General features: G+C 51.1%; 2 protein-coding genes across 5 annotated transcripts; both read left to right on the forward strand.

Moving 5' to 3' along the window:
• The first annotated feature begins 620 nt into the window (after window positions 1–620).
• On the forward strand, window positions 621–6,489 carry ints5 (integrator complex subunit 5). The gene is made up of 4 exons (XM_058063031.2): window positions 621–942; window positions 1,707–1,959; window positions 2,429–4,399; window positions 4,705–6,489. The coding sequence occupies exons 1-4, from the start codon at window positions 866–868 to the stop codon at window positions 5,410–5,412; spliced, it is 3,009 nt and encodes a 1,002-aa protein (XP_057919014.2). The 5' UTR covers window positions 621–865; the 3' UTR covers window positions 5,413–6,489.
• Window positions 6,490–6,943: 454 nt separating this feature from the next.
• ganabb (glucosidase II alpha subunit b) lies at window positions 6,944–18,680 on the forward strand. 4 transcript variants are annotated; one of them, XM_058063728.2, is made up of 25 exons: window positions 6,944–7,091; window positions 8,320–8,421; window positions 9,081–9,189; window positions 9,528–9,655; window positions 9,786–9,965; window positions 10,102–10,167; window positions 11,648–11,687; window positions 11,756–11,831; window positions 11,965–12,061; window positions 12,476–12,656; window positions 12,741–12,894; window positions 12,993–13,228; window positions 14,323–14,449; window positions 14,536–14,615; window positions 14,983–15,123; window positions 15,197–15,293; window positions 15,362–15,463; window positions 15,640–15,883; window positions 16,040–16,104; window positions 16,985–17,061; window positions 17,125–17,199; window positions 17,274–17,387; window positions 17,466–17,575; window positions 17,688–17,788; window positions 17,863–18,680. In XM_058063728.2, the coding sequence occupies exons 1-25, from the start codon at window positions 7,072–7,074 to the stop codon at window positions 17,970–17,972; spliced, it is 2,832 nt and encodes a 943-aa protein (XP_057919711.2). In that variant the 5' UTR covers window positions 6,944–7,071; the 3' UTR covers window positions 17,973–18,680. The 4 variants fall into 4 exon arrangements, with proteins under 4 accessions (XP_057919711.2, XP_078644276.1, XP_078644277.1 ...); XM_078788150.1 differs by lacking the exon at window positions 6,944–7,091 and adding an exon at window positions 7,127–7,212; XM_058063730.2 differs by lacking the exon at window positions 6,944–7,091 and adding an exon at window positions 7,182–7,201.
• The last annotated feature ends 440 nt before the right edge of the window (window positions 18,681–19,120 follow it).

A 19,120-nucleotide genomic window follows, 5' to 3' on the forward strand; every position in this document is an offset into this window, starting at 1 on the left:
AGCCCACACCGGGCGAGAGGCGGGATACGCCCTGGACCGGTGGCCAGCCAGGACGTGAACTCTTCCTTCCCCAAACACGGAATTGCTATCACAGACGGGCTGGAAGGAGAAGCGGATGCTCTGGAAGAGAAGAAGGTCAAGGATGGTCTTCCTGGTATATTGCAAGGGATTTGGAGCAACGTCAAGGTGGCTGGACTCCACGGTTGGACAAAGCCTACTGTACAGTAAAGAGCATGGAACAGCGGAAATGGTGTCTGTGTGCCAATGGTGTGAGGGAATGATCAGGGATGGATTCCAGGGCTTCTTCCTGCTCCTCTCCAGACATGCTCAATCCGGAATCCTGTACCCTACTAAGCGTGTCTGCAACACTAAACCATTGCAGAACTGACTTAATCCAGGTCCTAACAGTATAGCTTTAGATTTTTTTAGTCGTCTCGTATGTTTAAAACACACACACACACACACACACATGTATATACACGTATATATATATATCATCACCCATGTAATAATAAGCATTATAAGAATCTATTTTTCTGCAAGTCGTTTTGTGTTCCTTTTGTTGTGGATATTTAGATTTTGTCATCCGTGAGCGAACCGTGAAATAAAAGACGCAAGCCAGAGCAGGCCGGGCGGGAAGCAATCAATATTCCAGACGGGCGCCAGATGGCGCTGGTGATCATCGGCAGGCCGCGATGGCTTCCGGTCACCACCATCGAAGGAGAAGGAACTTCCGGCCAAGTAGCGTCTATGGTGTGTAGTTTGCCAGAGGCCGGTGAGCTAAAGGAGTCCGTCTCGCCCCCCTCGGTCCCCCATAGCCGCCGGGAGCGTGTTGATGTAGAAGGTGGATGCTAAAGGAGCAAACATGTCGTTGGTGTTTGACGGGAGCCCCCTGAAAGCGATGCCGAGCTCCCACACTCACACGCCGCAGACCGTCCTGAGGTGAGCGGCGAGAACCGCCCCATCGTCTACTAGCGAACACGCTACCGAATGTTATATCGTACACCGTACATTTGTATTTATCACCAGCATACCACATTATGTACTACTACGTACTACTACGTACTACTACTTTCCTATATTTGCCCTGTTTGACAGTCTGAATAAGAAGTGCTGGTTGTGTACTGGTAGCAACTGGAAATGTGAAAACCTAAAATGTTTAGGTTTACGAAGGTCAACACTTTTTTATTTCTTCCAGATAAGACCAGAGCACTATCTACTACTACTACTACTACTACTACTACTACTACTACTACCACTACCACTACCACTACCACTACCACTACCACTACCACTACTACTACTACTACTACCTGGTTTCTGCTTTGTACTGATAAATACGCTTTTATTGCCTTTCCCTTTCATTTTTGTCCTGGGGTGGGGGTACACCCGGCCCGGTCACCTGTCAATCACAGGCTGGCACACATCAAATCAACCCTTCACACCACCGCCCAATTTAGGAAAGGTGACGCCGCCGCCGCCGCGACGTCATCACCGGAATTTGAAAACAAGCCGAAGTAATGCTTGGACTGTCAGGGTTCAGCCCAGTCCACATTGCCCTGATCTTATTCTCCAAAAGGACTGGCCACGGCATTCCGCTTCATCACGTCTACCTAGCCTTGGAGAGCAGACCACCAACTTCTTTCTTCTTCTATGGTTTGCTGTCTCCCGCCTTCCTCACATCCTGCTTGCATTTGTCTCGGTAGTGGCCAGGAACTGTCTCAGGAGATAAAGTCCTTCATCAGCGGCGTGGACACGGTCCAGGGACGCAAGCTCAGCGTTCGGGAACACGCCCGCTGCGCCGTGCGCCTGCTGCGCTCTGTCCCGGCCTGTCGAGGGGCCGTGCTGGAGCACCTGAGGGGCGTCTACGACGAGCACGTCTCCGCCTTTCTGCACAGCCTGGAGAGGGAGGGTGACCCCGGTTCTGGCGTCAGCTCCAACCTGGAGGACATCATTCAGGTGAGAAGATAAGATAAACCCCAAATATCCGCTCTTGTCTCGGGTTTCTGCTTTCCAGCTTTGAGGTGGATGGCCATGGAAGCCAGTGTCCACCACTGAAGGAAGGAAGGAAGGAAAGAAGGAAACATCCCAATGCTAATCCACATTCTGACATCACAAGTGAAAAGCAGGAGATAAAAGTAGAAGATGAAGTGGAGATGATGAGATACAGCACTTCCACTACTTAGCTCCCAGTGACGACTTAGCATTGGCTAGGCTAGCTAAGGCTAGGCTTTGTTACTGAGCTCTAAATGTACTTCCAATGTTGTATTGCGGCGTCAGATCCATCTCAGATCAGATCAACCGGATCGATCAGATCCATCTCAGATCAGATCAACCAGTCTCTCCAGCGATTTAGTGTGGAAAGAAAGCCAATAAAGGTCAGGCGTTCCAGCTCTAACCCTGTCCCACGTGGTCTGTGTGTCCACAGGAGGTTCATGGCGTGCTGTCTGAGTTTATTGGACTCAACCCCCGGGCTTGGGCCCCGCTAGTGGCCGGCTGGGCGGTGGACCTGCTGGGTCAGCTGAGCAGCAAGCACGCCGCTCGGAGGGTCGCCCCCCACTCCTCCAGCCTCAACGAGCTCCTCCAGCTTTGGATGTCCTGTGCTGCCACTCGCTCCCTCATGGAGGCCTACTCCCAGTGCCTGGCCGCCATGCTGGCCTGGTGCCCCGACGCCTGCGTGGACGCGCTCTTGGACACCTCCGTGCAGCATTCGCCGCATTTCGACTGGGTGGTGGCGCACATTGGCTCCGCCTTCCCCGGGACGATAATCAGTCGGGTCCTGGCCTGCGGACTCAAAGATTTCTGCTCCTGCGGCTCCAAGGACCAAGGGCTGGCGGTGAACGGAGCGGACAAGGGCAGCAAGGTGCCAAAGATCGGCTCAGTGGTGGGAATCCTGGGACATCTGGCCGCACACCACTCGGACAGCATCCGGAAAGAGCTGCTCAGGATGTTCCAGGAGAGCTTGAGTCCTTCCAGCCCGTTGTCTCCTACTTCTTCCTCAGCCTCCTGGGAAGGTTCCCCTCAGCTACGTCGAGCTGCTGTCCCGTTTCTCCTCCAGCTCGCCGCCATGTCCCCAAATCTCTTTGGCGCCGTGTCTGCAGAGCTGGTGGAGCTGCTGCGCCCCCCCGTCCTGCTCCAGTTGCACGCTTTGCTGCAGGGTCTCCCAAGAGAAGAACTGGATAACATGCTGGGCCTGGCCGTCCACCTGATCTGCCAAAGTCCCTCAGGGGGGGCTCGGGTCCTCCGTTTTCTGGCAGACACGGCCACGCCAGCCTCGGTCATCATCTCCGGTCCTACGCCGTCCCCTCATGAAGGGGTCAGGGAAGGCTGCGACAGCTTGCTGCAAATGCTGCTCCTGCACCTTCACAAGCTGGTGTACAACCGCTCGGAAGGAGCAGACGGCCACCCCCACCATTCCCCCCATTCCCATCAGCCGCAGCTTGTCATCCCCTTCTTGGAGGAGCTGCAGACACTTGTGGGCCAGCTGTGCGCCGAGACCCTGAGGCTGGAGAGAAAGCGTCACCTCTGGTTGCATCAACTCCTCTGCCTGCTGTCCGTGTACGGGGGCCCAAGCGTGGCCACCGAGACCCTCTGTCAGCTCCTCACTCAGGCCCGCAACCCCGAGGAGCTGGCGCTGGCCTGGCAGCTCCACAGCAACCTGTCGTCCTGCATGGCGGGGCTGATTCCGGCGGCTGTGGCTCACTGCGTGGCCCAGGTCCACACGCACATCCCGGGACCCCGGCAGCTGAGGCAGCTGCTGCTGAACCTGGCTATGGTCGTTCAGAGCCGGGATGAAGACGGAAGAGGGACACTGGACGCTCGGTCCACCATGGCCGTCCAGGTGGGATCCGCTGTCTCTGTGCACCTCCACCATTTCAGCCCCCTCCTTCTCCACGGCGACCCGGCAGTGTCCCACGCTGCGGCGCGTCTCCTGGCGGCCAGTCCGCTCCCTCGCGCCTCCTCCCCGGCGCACGTCCTCCTGCTCTCGCGTGCCGCTGCCGCTCACTTCTTTCTGGCTCTGCGGTGGCGGGGGAAGGTGGGGAGAGACGGTGGACGGTCAGCCGAGGCCGTCTCTTGTTCCGTGCAGATGCTGTCCCGCTTTGCCGCGTACTCGCCCCTCGCTCTCAAGGCGGTGCTTCAGCAACTGGTGGAGGGGGTGCTGCACAAGGGCAACGCTGACCTATTTGGGGGGCAGATTGCGGACATGGTGGGCACTCTGGCGCCGTCACGGGCTGGATCCCCTGATCTTGGAGCCTCCCTGTTGGATATCAACTGTCGTTTTGGGACGACCGTCAACTTCTCTGGAAGCGTGTGGTCTGTGTTTCACGCCGGGGTGATTGGCAAGGGACTGAAGATGCACACCCCCACAAGCCAGGCTGACCCGTCTGGGGTCATGCAGGTAAACTACATTTTCACCTTGGTGGTATCGCAGGAGAGTTCATTTGTGTAGAGGGGGTCTTGGGGGTCAGGGGAGTTGGTTGACCGGAGGGGGGGGGGGGGCGCAGCTCAGCAAAATCTGAATTCCCCAGACACCGTTCAACGGTACCTCATGATAGTCTCGTCAGGTCTTTAGTGTGTGTACATACAGCGGGGTCTTCAACACACGGCCTTTGGTCACAGGACACATGGGCCCACTGCAGCCAGGTGATTCTGCTGGCCTGAGTTCACGTCTCATCCACGCCTTGTTTTTCTTGTCTTCTTTAGAACATCCAGACTCTGCTGACCGTCGTGGTCCGGTGTTGCACCTCCTCCGGTCTCAACGGCTCACAGCCACCGTCAGACCCCAACGAAGCACCGCCCATCAACGCCGAGGCAGCCAAAGTTGTGGCGGTCACACTGGTGGAGAACGTATGTCCGGACGTGGCCAACGGGGAACTGTCCTGGCCTCCGGAGGAACACGCCCGCACCACAGTGGAGCGAGACATTCACATCCGGCGCTGCTTCGAGGCCCACCCCGTCCTCTTCCCCCTGCTTCAGGTGGTGGCCGCAGGACGCCCGGCTCTCTGCTACTGCTCGGCCGTGCTCAGGGGCCTCCTGGCCACTCTGCTGGCCCACTGGGAGGCATCTCGTGAGGCCTCATCCGCCGACTCCCCGTGGCACCTCCAGGCCTCCTGCCTCTTGGTGTCCTGCATGGGAGAGGGCCAGCTGTTGCCTCCCGTGCTGGCTAACGTCCACGAGGCCTTTTCCCACCTGGCTCCCTTTGAAGTCAGACTGCTGCTCTTGGCTGTGTGGGAGTACGTGCGGGCCAATGCTCCCATGCCTCAGAAATTCGTCTTCAACCCGGAGAAGGGTCTGTTCTGCAGAGACTTCTCTCGGGACGGAGACGTGGCACGATATGTGTCGCCCATTCACAGTGTCCTGCACAAGAACATTGACAGACTGGGACACCTCTGCTGGAGGTTTCAGCTCTGAGGGACACTCCGAGTGGAATACTCTCCGAGTGGGCTGCTGTATTGCCATGGCTGTAATTCACTTTCCTACGTGTCGCTGAGTCGTATCCTTTTGTACCATGAGTTCAGTAAACGTCATCCTTTCCCTCGTAGTAGGTTGTGAAGAAGACAAGTGTAGCGAATGATGGCCCCCTGCTCGTCATGTGACAGACTGGGCTCATTCAAATCCCTTATTTAGACTTTGTTTCGTATTGCGATCATGGCTCCTAGTTTTTCCTTCAAGCTTGGCTTTCCTGAGTTCTGCTCAAACTATGGGGGGGGGGCATGTTGACTTGAGACACCATGCATGCGTCATGGGGCCAGACCATACACCAGATGGGGTCTACGAGATGAGGCTTTTAAGAAAAAATATGCCATTATATCGCCATCTACTACTATGTTACACTCTGTGTGTATGCTAGCTAACCCGCCTCCACTCACTGACACAAGGACTGTATGACTGACAAAAGGTTTTGCTCTGTTCATGCCGTTGTTCTATGGAAGAAAGGCACCGAGTTTGGAGGCGGGAGACAGGCATGCACGGCAAGGTGGAATTGATCCACTTCATTGTCATTGATTGATATATTTAGCATCTTCCCACGCCCGGGGCCCCCAAGGCTGTTTTTCTCAACCAGGAAGCTTTGTTACAAAACACCCCTAATTATCACAAACCCAATGAGGCTGTTCAGATTATCAGAATTGATTTTGTTCGAGGCTTCACTACACGCCTGCAAGAGGCGTCCAGACTCAAAGCTGTCATTTTTTAAAATAAACAAGTATTCCAAAAAAACGACAATTCCTTTTGTTTTCTTTTTCTTGATTTCGTGTTTGCCAAGTTGAATGACCGATGTGTCCTGCTGTCTATTGAGAATATGTGTCCTGTATTTGACCATCCATGCATTACTAAATTGAGAATATATGTCCTGTATTTGACCATCCATGCATTACTAAATTGAGAATATATGTCCTGTATTTGACCATCCATGCATTACTAAATTGAGAATATATGTCCTGTATTTGACCATCCATGCATTACTAAATTGAGAATATATGTCCTGTATTTGACCATCCATGCATTACTAAATTGAGAATATATGTCCTGTATTTGTCAATGCATTGGCTGCTGGAAACGGATGGGTGGCTGCCATTCTTCGCTAACTTGTGAATACTATAACCACCAAGCTATTGACCCATGCCGGCTTCTAATGGGCGCACCGGGGAGTTTGTTGGTGCGTTTGGAATGGCGACCTGTGTCTTCACTCCTTTTACTGATACAAATTGCTTTGAGTCATTCCTCCACCAGATATTGCTAATGTTGCTTTTCATGACGCGCCAAAGCCGCGAAAGTGTTCCGGTATTTCGGTACAATTTGAAGGAAGCCTCGAATGCCACCTCCAGTGCACATCAATGTGTTGTGATGCCGTCATCAACTGCGTGTGTACTTCAGGGACCTGATCGTGGAGATGACTGCTTGAGAGTCCACACACACGTAATCACCATTATGAAACTAAACAACCGCTAGTGGCGGTTGCGTTTTTAATAATGATTATCCCAGTCGACTGTATAAGAATTTGGGAGATTGTGTTCGTTATTGAAAACCCCACACTTTTAAGAGGCGGAGTCAACGGGATCTATAACCAAGATGGCCGCCCTCACGGATCGGTAAGACTTTTAACACACTCCGCTATAACATTGTGACATTCGTTTGTCGATCTGTTGGTGACGATTTCGGCTTCATGGGAAGATCCACATTATTGCTGCGGACGCATGGGGTGAAAGTGAAGTTACGGTTTGGGCGTCTACCACAAAGAGACCCTAGCTAGTCCTATAGCCTCTTGAATGGAATCGGCGCGTCCAGTCATCCTTGCTAGCATGCTAGCTCGTTAGCACGGCAAAGCGGATGCGTTTCAATGGCGATTCGGTCAGACTGCTTTCGATCAGTTTAAGTCTCTCGTCCCAAACCAAAAAGCCCTTGCGGTGTCGTGTGGTCAAGTTCTAGCTGTATTATTTTTGTAATATGGCTTTCTAAAACACCAAGAGCTAATGTCAGCCCCTACTGTAGCTTGGCTTGACCAGTAGCGTTCAAGCGACTCAAAATAAGGAGCTGATATAAACGAGTGTCTGAATGCTGGCCTGTGTGTTTTTAATTGGATTTAAATGAAATGCATATTGTAGTGCAATGGTGTGGCCTCTAGTACATTTCCCGTTGGCTTCTGAACGAGGACACATTTCACATACTAAAGGACAAAGTCCGGTGTTATGGTTATCCAACTACGACGGAGTGTTGGGAAAACCCCTGACATTTATAGAATAAAGGCGCAAATATACGAGACAAAACTCGTAATATTATGAGAACAAAGTGGTCAATTTAGGGGGGAAGTGGTAACTTTATGTTCTAGACATTGCCTGAGACAGCTATGGAAAGGGGGGACTTATGTGACCTTTGGCCTTGGTGGAGGGGGCAGTGTGCCACCCTAGGCTCCTACGTGGACCGCCCTAGGCTCCTACGTGGACCGCCCTAGGCTCCTACGTGGACCGCCCTAGGCTCCTACGTGGACCGCCCTAGGCTCCTACGTGGACCGCCCTAGGCTCCTACGTGGTCCGCCCTAGGCTCCTACGTGGTCCGCCCTAGACTCCTACATGGACCGCCCTAGACTCCTACATGGACCGCTCTATTCTGGAAATGGCCGATTATTGTAGTTCCAATGTGGCCTTAAAGTCGATGGTGTCCAACAGCCACGTGGTGAAAGACTGAAAGATGATGTACATGAGGTATTTTCACAACGAAGGATGCACACGATGTTTGTTTGCAACAGTCTGTCAATGTTCCAATGGCTGGCTCTGCCAAAATCCACCTAAAGCTTGGCGTGATCTTGTTTTGTGTCGGTAGGATGGCGCCCGTCCTGCTGGTCTGGCTCGCCATGTGTCTCCCTGGGACCCTGGCTGTGGACCGAGGCAACTTCAAAACCTGTGACCAGAGTGCCTTCTGCAAGTGAGTTCAATGCAGTCATCACGATTACGGTTGCATCCTCGCACTCCTGATTCCACCCTAGCCACATGGCCACTAGGGTTGGGGAATGTTCTGTCCGAGGAGGTGGGGACAAGAATAACCGTGCTTCCTGTCTTCACTCATAACGTGCATGGCGTCATTGGCCATTATAAAACGCTTCTTACAGGCGGTGAAGATGCTCATCCAGCCCGAGTTGCGCTGACAACAACGCTTGCATGTTAAACTAAGCTAACACGCTAGCTTCCATTCACGCTCAGAGGTTTGGACAAGCCATTTCCACCTGTTTAGTCCGGGAGCATTTCATTCATCTTATGTAGCAAAGTCCGCTGTGGAGCGCAACTCTGCTTGCTTGGGTTCATCATGAATATCGGTATAAGTCCTTTTCGTGTCATTGGAAGACCCGATACCGCTATGTAACAGATATGGCCCAACCCTACTGGCAGCCAGGAAAAAAGTTCCTTTGGCTTAATCAAAGCGTCGGCCAGACTGTTGCATAGATTGTTGCAGCCTGGCGGGCGGGGGGGCGTCACTGAGTTAAAAGGATGTGATACGCAAGGCACACCTGCGTGTGGCACTGTGATCAAACCACGTGACAGTGGCGATGCCTTGGGTCACGTTCCTTTCTTCTGACCTGAATCCAGGCGTCACCGAGCGTTGAAGTCTGGCGAGTCTCCCTATCGAGCCCTGCTGGAGACCATGGAGCTAACCAACACGAGACTCACCCTGCAGCTCAAGAATGACAAGAACAAGGTAAAAAAAAAAAAAACCAAGATCCTGGCACATGGAAACAACGCTTATTGTTGTGCTTGTCATATTGTGTCTCTGTCACAGCCATCAGATTATGTTGCGATCCATCACATCATAAACTTAATAGTGATCATATCGTCTCCTGGTCACCAGGCCAGCATGGTACATGGTGTGATCTGATGAGTTTGCCACACACGTGCTAACAGCACCTTTTCAACGGTCTTAGTTTGTCTGGTGCACTGTTGTGAGACATGTCAGACTTGGCATAAATATTTGGACAACATGGCCGCATGGATGGTTGCATTGCTGCATTCAGGTGTTGCTGCTTGTGCGTCCCTCAGGTGCGCCTCCTGCTGGAGCTCTATCGCCTGCAGGGAAACATAACAAGGGTGAAGATTAACGAGCTGAAGCCGCTTAAGCCTCGCTTCGAGGTCCCAGATGTGCTGGTCAGAGAGCCGCCTACAGAGCCGTGAGTCTGCCTGGATTGGTTCATTCCTGTCAGGCGTTTGTACACATCCGTCAGGACAGGATGAGAGCATTCTGGGAATGGGATCTACCTGACTTGATGCGAGCCTTCTCCCTTCCGCCCTCTTCCCCAGCCTCTCTCTCTTGTCCCAAGATGAGCACGGAGTGGTTCTTTCCCTGGGGGCGGAGTCTCAAAGGGTCATTGTCAGTGCCCGGCCCTTCCGATTGGACATCATGGAGGGACGTGACGTTCTCATGTCCCTAAACTCGCGAGGCCTCCTGGCCTTTGAGCACTTGCGGATACGGAAGGACACGTGAGAGACCACACATACACGCCGCGTTTGCCTAGCAAATACTACACGATGCAAATACTGCTCATACCCAGCTCACTGGATTTGGATATTATCTGAGAATTCTCTGACTGTTGTCCTCTTCTCCTTATCACTCTAGTTTCGCCTATTTTATAACTGGCACATTTGCTAGTGTGTGGAGTATTGTCCAGGGTGTATTCTCTAGGTACTAAAGACCCTTAAGATTTGTGTGTATTATTTACTTTGTACTAATTGTGTAAATAGTGATGTACTCACAACCAGCCTGTTTGAAAGGATGCTCAGTTTTGAGGGCTGTCATGAAGGAAGGTGTGGAAGGTGTATTTCCTTGGCTGTGGTCGATGGTTCTCTTGTGGGGTGTGGCTGAGGGTGCGTGTGATGGTCTTCTGTTTTCATAGTAAACCTCTTCATGGGGATTGGAATGTACCACTTGTTGTTCCATCCTGGAACAGAAGGGAATTATGTACACGGCGATCGAGCAGGCCTGTCATGTTGGAGCTGCACCTGCACGAGTGTCCACCCGACACTTACCGCTCATGCTCGCCATGTCACGGCTGGGCTTCACCACAGCACATACTGACAGATAGGAATTAGTGTAGAATGCTTATGGTAACTCATCTCCAACTCTCTAATCGGCTTTAAAATCATCTGTTTGCACATGCATGTTTGCTGCTGCACGTCCTGCACCTCCACCAACACAGATTTCACTAAAGACACATACACGTGCATGTTTGCTGCTGCACGTCCTGCACCAACATAGATTTTACGAAAGACACACACATGCATGTTGGCTGCTGCACGTCCTGCACCTCCACCAACATAGATTTCACTAAAGACACACACATGAATGTTGGCTGCTGCACGTCCTGCACCTCCACCAACATAGATTTCACTAAAGACACACACATGCATGTTGGCTGCTGCACGTCCTGCACCAACATAGATTTCACTAAAGACACATACACACATGTTTGCTGCTGCACGTCCTCCACCAACATAGATTTCACTAAAGACACATGCATGTTGGCTGCTGCACGTCCTGCACCAACATAGATTTCACTAAAGACACATGCATGTTGGCTGCTGCACGTCCTCCACCAACATAGATTTCACTAAAGACACATGCATGTTGGCTGCTGCACGTCCTGCACCAACATAGATTTCACTAAAGACACATGCATGTTGGCTGCTGCACGTCCTGCACCAACATAGATTTCACTAAAGACACATGCATGTTGGCTGCTGCACGTCCTGCACCAACATAGATTTCACTAAAGACACATACACGCATGTTTGCTGCTGCACGTCCTCCACCAACATAGATTTTGTTAAAAACCAAAGCAAAAGTTGTCCCAAAAGCCAGGTGACGTGTTAAGAGTTGCTGTGCTAGTTTTGTCATGTGGAAGGTATTCCGCTAATGACTAGCATACTACTAGTCAGGCATACAAAGTAGCTGAGTTGGGAGGTAGCGCCCCCCTTGGTAAAACCTGTTAGCGTAGCCTTTAGTTGCCTTGGACTCGGGTGGCAGTTGTCCTGTGTTGGTATGCCCTACTAATCTCTTCCCACCGCAGGTCGGCTATCCCCTCACGAGACAGGATGACCTTTCCCAAAAAGTGACAGTCTCTCTTTTTGCTATGTTCCCTTCTTTGCTATGTGTCACGGAGCAGCCAGGCAGATGGAGAGGCTGAGGATGCAAACGAGGAAGAGGTCATGCACGCATACTTGCTATGAGACTAATAGAATGTGACTGTATTGATCTACTGGTCTGAATGCAGGCTGTGGAGTATGAGAAGGACGAAGAGGGCATGTGGGAAGAAATGTTTAAATCCTTTTCAGACAGCAAACCTAATGGTAAGTCCTTCGCTTTCAGATGGGTATGGGGGTTGAGATGCATTAGTGTTCCACAGGTCGACAAGAAAAGCCAAGTGAGAAATGTGGAAAGACCCCACTCGTGGCCTGGATGAAGTGTTGACTGCTCTTGCAGGGCCATCGGCTGTGGGCTTAGACTTGTCATTGCCAGGGGTAGAGCATGTCTACGGCATTCCGGAGCACGCAGACTCCCTGAGACTCAAAACCACAGAGTGAGTAGTTCAAACGCTACCCAAGCTCCACAGCTTTGCCAAGCATACGCCAAGACCTCATGGCTACTTGAAGAGAACGTATCAATAGCAACTTCACACTTTTTTCTTCTAGATCTTTCTTCCCACCTATCATTTTCTCACTTCTTCCCTCACCTTATGTTCGAAAAATGATGTTTTGTTGACTTTGTTTCTCACAATAATGAATGCTATGCTACAGTTACTGTTCTTATTTTCACATGTTCCAAATACTACAACTTTATTTTGGTAAATGATAACTTAATTCCTCTCACACTCCACCCCCCACCACCCCACCGGCCAGACTTTGGCCCCCCCTGCTGTGTATATGTTTAGGCGATTGTGGTGTTTTCTGCACAGGGTAAGTATGTGTTGTGTGTGTGTGTGACCACCTTTCAGAAATGGAGATCCGTATCGGCTGTACAACTTGGACGTGTTCCAGTATGAGCTGCATAATCCCATGGCACTTTATGGCTCCGTGCCGGTGATGTTGGCCCACAACGCCCAGCGGACCACAGGCATCTTTTGGCTCAACGCTGCAGAGACTTGGGTTGACATTAGCTCCAACACAGCGGGGAAGGTTTGAACCTCCTCTGAGGTTGTGGTCAGAAGATGTCGTGTGCAGGTATCGATAAGGCGCTTGTGCTGCTTTGCTTCTCTGCAGACCGTCTTTGGGAAAATGCTGGATTATGTGCAAGGCTCGAGTGAGACACCACAGACAGATGTGCATTGGATCTCTGAAAGCGGCATCATTGATGTCTTCGTTATGCTCGGCCCCACACCCAAAGATGTGTTTGCACAGTACGCCTCCCTGACAGGTATGTCCTTTTCAGCCATGTTCATTAGTTCATTAGTTCATTAGTATTGCTCCCAGGACACAGTAGTTGTGATGAAGGATGTGTGTTGTCTTTCTCAGGCACCCAGGCATTCCCCCCTCTGCCTGCTCTGGCCTACCACCAGTGTCGCTGGAACTACAACGACCAGGACGACGTGCAGGCAGTGGATGCGGGCTTTGACGAACACGATATTCCCTACGACTTCATCTGGCTTGATATAGAGCACACGGATGGCAAACGCTACTTTACCTGGGACGCTAACAAGTTTGCCACGCCGAAGGAGATGCTTCAGGGTCTCCTGGATAAGAAGCGCAAGGTACAGATGTTTGAGACCATTGCATCCGGTGGACAAGCTGGTCTTATTACCTCTCCGTGTCCGGGTTGATTCTCAGTCCACACTGGTATACACGTCTGGTTAGCTTAGCATCCACACTGACCTCTTGCATAATGATGGTATACATGTGTGGTTAGCTTAGCATCCACACTGACCTCTTGCATAATGATGGTATACACGTGTGCTTAGCTTAGCATCCACACCGGCCTCTTGCATAAAGATGGTATACACGTGTGCTTAGCTTAGCATCCACACCGGCCTCTTGCATAATGATGGTATACACGTGTGCTTAGCTTAGCATGCACACCGGCCTCTTGCATAATGATGGTATACACGTGTGCTTAGCTTAGCATCCACACTGACCTCTTGCATAATGATGGTATACACGTGTGCTTAGCTTAGCATCCACACCGGCCTCTTGCATAATGATGGTATACACGTGTGCTTAGCTTAGCATCCACACTGACCTCTTGCATAAAGATGGTATACACGTGTGCTTAGCTTAGCATCCACACCGGCCTCTTGCATAAAGATGGTATACACGTGTGGTTAGCTTAGCAAGGGTAATGCTTTCAGACCAACCATGACTTTGTCAAGTAGGATTCAATATGAATAAATGGAATACTTTGATAGATGGCGGATGGAGAACCTGTTTGGCTTTCTAACTAGTGTTTATAAGATTTCGAACCCTCTAGCACCCATATGTATTACCCAGCATAGTAGCCATAATGGAAAGCCATGGTAGACCTAAATTAGATAAGAGCCTCCCACGTTGGCATTGACGGTGTACTTCAGCGTACAGTATTTAGCGAGGGACAACTGTGTACTCTGAGTGGTCCATCAACAATCTGTTATTGCAAAACAAAAGTGGCTACTTTCAGAAGTCCTCCACTTGTAATTGTTACGCTAGAAGACACGTTGACAGATGTTTGGAGTACGGCAGCTGGCAGAGGTCATATGAGTGACACGGGAAGGTTGCTGCTGCCTTCAGGTCCTTGCTGTACTAGTACTGCGTTCATGTGTTGTGTGGGTACAGTGTGACTGCCTGTGGTTGTTCTGGCCTCTTTGTCTACTAGATGGTGGCCATTGTGGACCCCCACATCAAAGTGGACAGCAACTACAAGGTCCACAGTGAAATCCAGTCTCGAGGCTTCTACACCAAGAAAAAGGAAGGCGGCGACTATGAAGGCTGGTGTTGGCCTGGTAAGAAATACCAAATAAATATGGCATACACAAGGCTGTATGCTTTAGAATGCTCGTCTGAGGGATTTTGGTTTGTTTCTTTGGAGGTAATGTGGGCTATCCAGACTTTGCACGTGAAGACATGAGGGCTTGGTGGGCCAGCATGTTTGCCTACGACCAGTATGAGGTGAGTCCCGTTGTTGCCAACACACCAATAGGTGCCACTGTTGTGCAGCACTTGCTGGAGTCCAGTTAGCCTCTCCAGTTTACTTATTGTAACCTTCGGTGTTTTGAGTGTCTAAGACGCTTACTGAACTTACCACTTCCACACAGATTGAGACAATCTTTTTGCCCCCACTTATTCAGTCGCTGAAGAGAAACTTGATTTGGGGGAAAATAGCATAAATGTGTGGGGTGGGGTGGGGTGGTGGGCGGAGCTCGCGCTTCCAGCAGGCTGGGAGGTTAGCACCCTCTAGGCAGCCGTGTAACTTACAAGCAGTCAGCTGAAGTGCGGCGGTATTCCATGTACATTTCCTGAGCCGGGTCCTCTGCAGGGCTCCATGGAGAACCTGTACACGTGGAACGACATGAACGAGCCTTCGGTGTTCAACGGGCCCGAGGTGACCATGCACAAGGATGCAAAGCACGGAGACTGGGAACATCGGGACCTGCACAACATTTATGGCTTCTATGTGGTGGGTGCCCTTTGATAGCACGTTAGCAGATGCTGTGGCCGAAGAAGGCCATTCTGACTTGGCTTCTGTGCAGCAAATGGCCACATCCGAGGGTCTGATCCAGAGATCGGGAGGGGTGGAAAGACCTTTCGTCTTGAGCAGGGCCTTCTTTGCTGGCTCCCAGCGCTACGGTGAGCCTTCAGGCACCGCCCTCTTCCAAGCCATGCCAGATTTTTCACGAGTGTTTGTGCGTCTGCAGGGGCTGTGTGGACAGGCGACAATGCCGCTGAGTGGGGCCACCTAAAGATCTCCATCCCCATGTGCCTGAGTCTGGGCCTGGTGGGAATATCTTTCTGTGGTGGCAAGTGTCTCCTTGGACTCTTCTCCTGCTTTCATTTCCGTAGCTCATGTTTTTATCCACGTTTAGGCCGCCAAAACCTCTTCTATAGAGGGACTATAATAATACCATATTGTATGTGTGTGTGTGTGTATAATATATATTTCTTGGGTGTGAAACTCTCAACACGTGTCTGGCAGCTGACGTCGGGGGCTTCTTCAAGTCTCCGAGTTCAGAGCTGCTGGTGCGATGGTACCAGACGGGGGCCTACCAGCCCTTCTTCAGGGCCCACGCCCACCTGGACACTCCCCGCCGCGAGCCCTGGCTCTTCGGCCCAGAGAACACGGCACTGATCCGTGAAGCCGTGCGCCAACGCTACACCCTCCTGCCGTACTGGTACCAGCAGTTCTACCATGCCTACCGCTCTGGACTTCCTGTCATGAGGTGAGGCTCCTCACTGGGACTTTTACTAATAAAGTCGTATGCCTCCTGTGCTTTCGTTGCATCTGCTTCCATAACCCTGACAGCACGTGCCGTACGACACACGGCGTGTATGCAAGGACCTGTTGTCTGTGGCTGACATTGTTGTTCTTGTTGAAGGCCGCTGTGGGTGGAGTATCCTCAGGATCCTGCTACTTACGCTCTGGAGGATCAATATCTGATCGGTGAGACTTCCTGATTCCATGATTCCTCCTCTTTGGCTCCGTTCCCACCGCAGGTCATGTGACCCGTATCAGATGTGTTTGTGGCAGCGCAATCAGCTTTTTGGCAACGCGGTTGGTATGCACAGCATCTGATGTACTGCAGCCCCCGTGGAGAGAAACACCAGCACCCCTGCCACCCCCACCGCAGCGGTCTGAGCCTAAATTCTCCTCCATGCAATCATGTTGGCTCCTGATCCACAAAATCCTTCAAATGGCCACAAACGCCTTAAGGAGAGCACGCTAGTCAAGTGGACATTTTAGCTGTTTTTGTCATATTAGCTTGGCTGTGTTGTACATCACCTTGCTACCTCCATGGACGCCACTTCAGGCTTTACAGGGTTTGTCGCCGATACCAGCCTGAATTTTACAACCAGGAAGTAGTGCTCATATATTCATCTTAAAAAGGTGATGCGGTGAGGTATTCAACCAGGAAGTAGTGCTCATGTATTCATCTTAAAAAGGTGATGGGGTGAGGTATTCAACCAGGAAGTAGTGCTCATGTATTCATCTTAAAAAGGTGATGGGGTGATGTTTGACTGGCGATGTAGCGAGGGACGACTGTTTGTTCCTTTGGGCTTTTTCCTTTTTTACGGAAGCACCACAGTGAATGTTTTTGATTTTTGGCTTGAGCCCTTTCTATTCCGGAGGCCCTTCCTGATGAATACTGATGAAGCTTATTAGTGGAGATTTGAACCCGAGGCATCCGCTCCAAAGTCCGCAACGCTAACCACCGCATCACGGCGGGCTCTGGGAGGGACGAGCGCATGTGTATTTATCGGTCATGGAGCGAATATGGAGTGGAGGAATGACTGCAGGTCAGCCTGATAGCTGCTTTGTGCAGGGGGAGACTTGTTGGTGCACCCCGTCACTGAGGAGGGGGCCACTGGAGTCACTGCCTATCTGCCTGGGAAAGACGAGGTGAGGACATGCAAGCTGGTCATTGTTGTGTTGTCAAGTTCTAAAGTCTTGGTGACCCCTCAGGTCTGGTTTGATGTCCACACCTTCCAGAGACACAATGGTGCCCAGAACCTCTACATTCCTGTTACCATGAGCTCTGTAAGACACACACGAGAACACGAGCAGCGTTGGCCCCAGCCATTCTTACACTGACATTGCTAACTGCCCATCAGATCCCAGTTTTCCAGCGCGGCGGCTCCATTATTCCCAGAAAGCTTCGAGTGCGCAGGTCTTCCACCTGCATGGAGCATGACCCTTACACTTTGTACGTGGCCCTCAACCGACAGGTACGTCACACGTCCCAAAGAAGACACTGGCAGGTCAGGCAAGCAGCCGTGTTGAATTCCCCAACCTGTCCATCCCAGAGGGCTGCAGAAGGAGAGCTGTACGTTGATGATGGACACACCTTCAGCTTTGAGGAGAAGGAGTTCATTCACAGGAGGCTGTCCTTCGCCAATAACATCCTCTCCTCTGTGTGAGCGTCTTTTTTGCTTTGAAATCTTGGTGCTGTAAACACTTGGCCACGCAGTGAGGGACAAGTGTGTTGTCTGATGATGATGATAGTTTGCTGTTGTCATGGCCAACAGGAACCTTGCTCCAGATGCCCACTTCTCCACCCACTCCTTTATTGAGCGCATCCTCATATTGGGCACCAGCAAGCCCACCAAGGCCACGCTGAAGACAGCCGGTCAGTCCGTTTCACCCGCCACATCAATCACGCTTCTCCGTTCCTGAATAAGCAGCTTATCTGGCCTTTTGCAGATGGTCGGACGAGCCAACTTGACTTTGACTTCAACGCCACCACGTCAGTCTTGACCCTCCGCAAGCCTGGCATGAACGCCGGAAGCGACTGGACCGTGGCGCTGCAGTGAGCGTGGGGCCTGCGGTGGCGGGGCAGGAGGACAAAGTGACTGAAGAGAAATAAGCAACACTGTGGAAACCTGAGGACATGAATGCAACACATCCGAGCACACACTGTTATGTGAGGTCGGCATCTCTCCACTGCCCGTGCCCTTGGTCTCATTCCCAGGCTGGCCGCTCTAGTCCTTCCCATCATTGAGCTGCTGTGCTGCTCCTAACCATTTCACTTAACATCTGCCATTTTACAGATGATGTCACACGTCAGGGAATAATTGTTCACGTCACTCAGTCGCTGCACACAAACCTGCTCTTCTTTGGGAATGCTTTTGGCTCCAGAAGCACTGACCCGAGTGCCCAGCTTTTTTATCCATTTCATTTTTACGCTGCTTTTGAATGCACCTGGAGAGTTGACTACCTTACTCGTTGTTTAGATGTTACCATATGTTCAATCCCCACATTTCCAGATTGCTCTGGCTTCCCAGTACAGAGTGGCTCAGACAGGCATACATACCCATTTTTGTCTTCTGGATGATGTCCATCACCTGGAGATGGAGTTTTGTCCAATTGGCTCAACTTTTTGTATTGCTAGTTTTTAGGATCATACATGTTGCTGCCATGTTTTTGGGTTCAGCTCAGTACAGTGGAAATAGAAGCGAAGGAGCCAATTAGTTGTACTTTAAATGATGTGACCAAGTGAAAATAAAGATGACCAAAAGTGAGTTGAGCCCCTGCTTTGTATTTATTTCAATATACATTAAATATCGGCGGGACTGGACTGGTATGAAGTCTGGCTACTAGTAGACATGAACTGACCCCCTGTAGTCACCTTTGTACTTTTGTCCATGCAACACACTGGCTACTGGATCATTGCAAGCGCTTCAAAGCATAGTATAGCAAGCATCCCAGCTAACCCGTTTTAGCCTCCAGGTTATTTCTTCTGAACTTTAGGGTTTCAAACGGGACGGGGAAGAAGTAAGAAGCCAGAAATGTACCACTTCCACGTGGAATGGGAGGAGAGCTTTAAGTCAATGCATTATGATAATGTCGCGGCCACCTATCAGTACCGATGATGCCCAGTGACCGGAATGCTACATGGCCATAATGAACCACAAAAGAGCATCTTTTATGAATGAATTTTTTGAAAAACTTGTAGAGTGGT

This window comes from Doryrhamphus excisus, linkage group LG22 (genome assembly GCF_037039965.1).
Source record: "Doryrhamphus excisus strain RoL-2023G ecotype Guam linkage group LG22, RoL_Dexc_Guam_v1.1, whole genome shotgun sequence".
Classification (NCBI taxonomy): domain Eukaryota; kingdom Metazoa; phylum Chordata; class Actinopteri; order Syngnathiformes; family Syngnathidae; genus Doryrhamphus; species Doryrhamphus excisus.

Coding starts and splice junctions, on each gene's coding strand:
- ints5 (XM_058063031.2), top strand. CDS start 866: ATGTCGTTGGTGTTTGACGGGAGCCCCCTGAAAGCGATGCCGAGCTCC. Junction 1,960..2,428: donor ACCTGGAGGACATCATTCAG/GTGAGAAGATAA, acceptor GTGTGTCCACAG/GAGGTTCATGGCGTGCTGTC. Junction 4,400..4,704: donor ACCCGTCTGGGGTCATGCAG/GTAAACTACATT, acceptor TGTCTTCTTTAG/AACATCCAGACTCTGCTGAC.
- ganabb (XM_078788150.1), top strand. CDS start 7,166: ATGGGAAGATCCACATTATTGCTGCGGACGCATGGGGTGAAAGTGAA. Junction 12,657..12,740: donor GCTCCAACACAGCGGGGAAG/GTTTGAACCTCC, acceptor GCTTCTCTGCAG/ACCGTCTTTGGGAAAATGCT. Junction 17,062..17,124: donor ATCTGCCTGGGAAAGACGAG/GTGAGGACATGC, acceptor GTGACCCCTCAG/GTCTGGTTTGATGTCCACAC.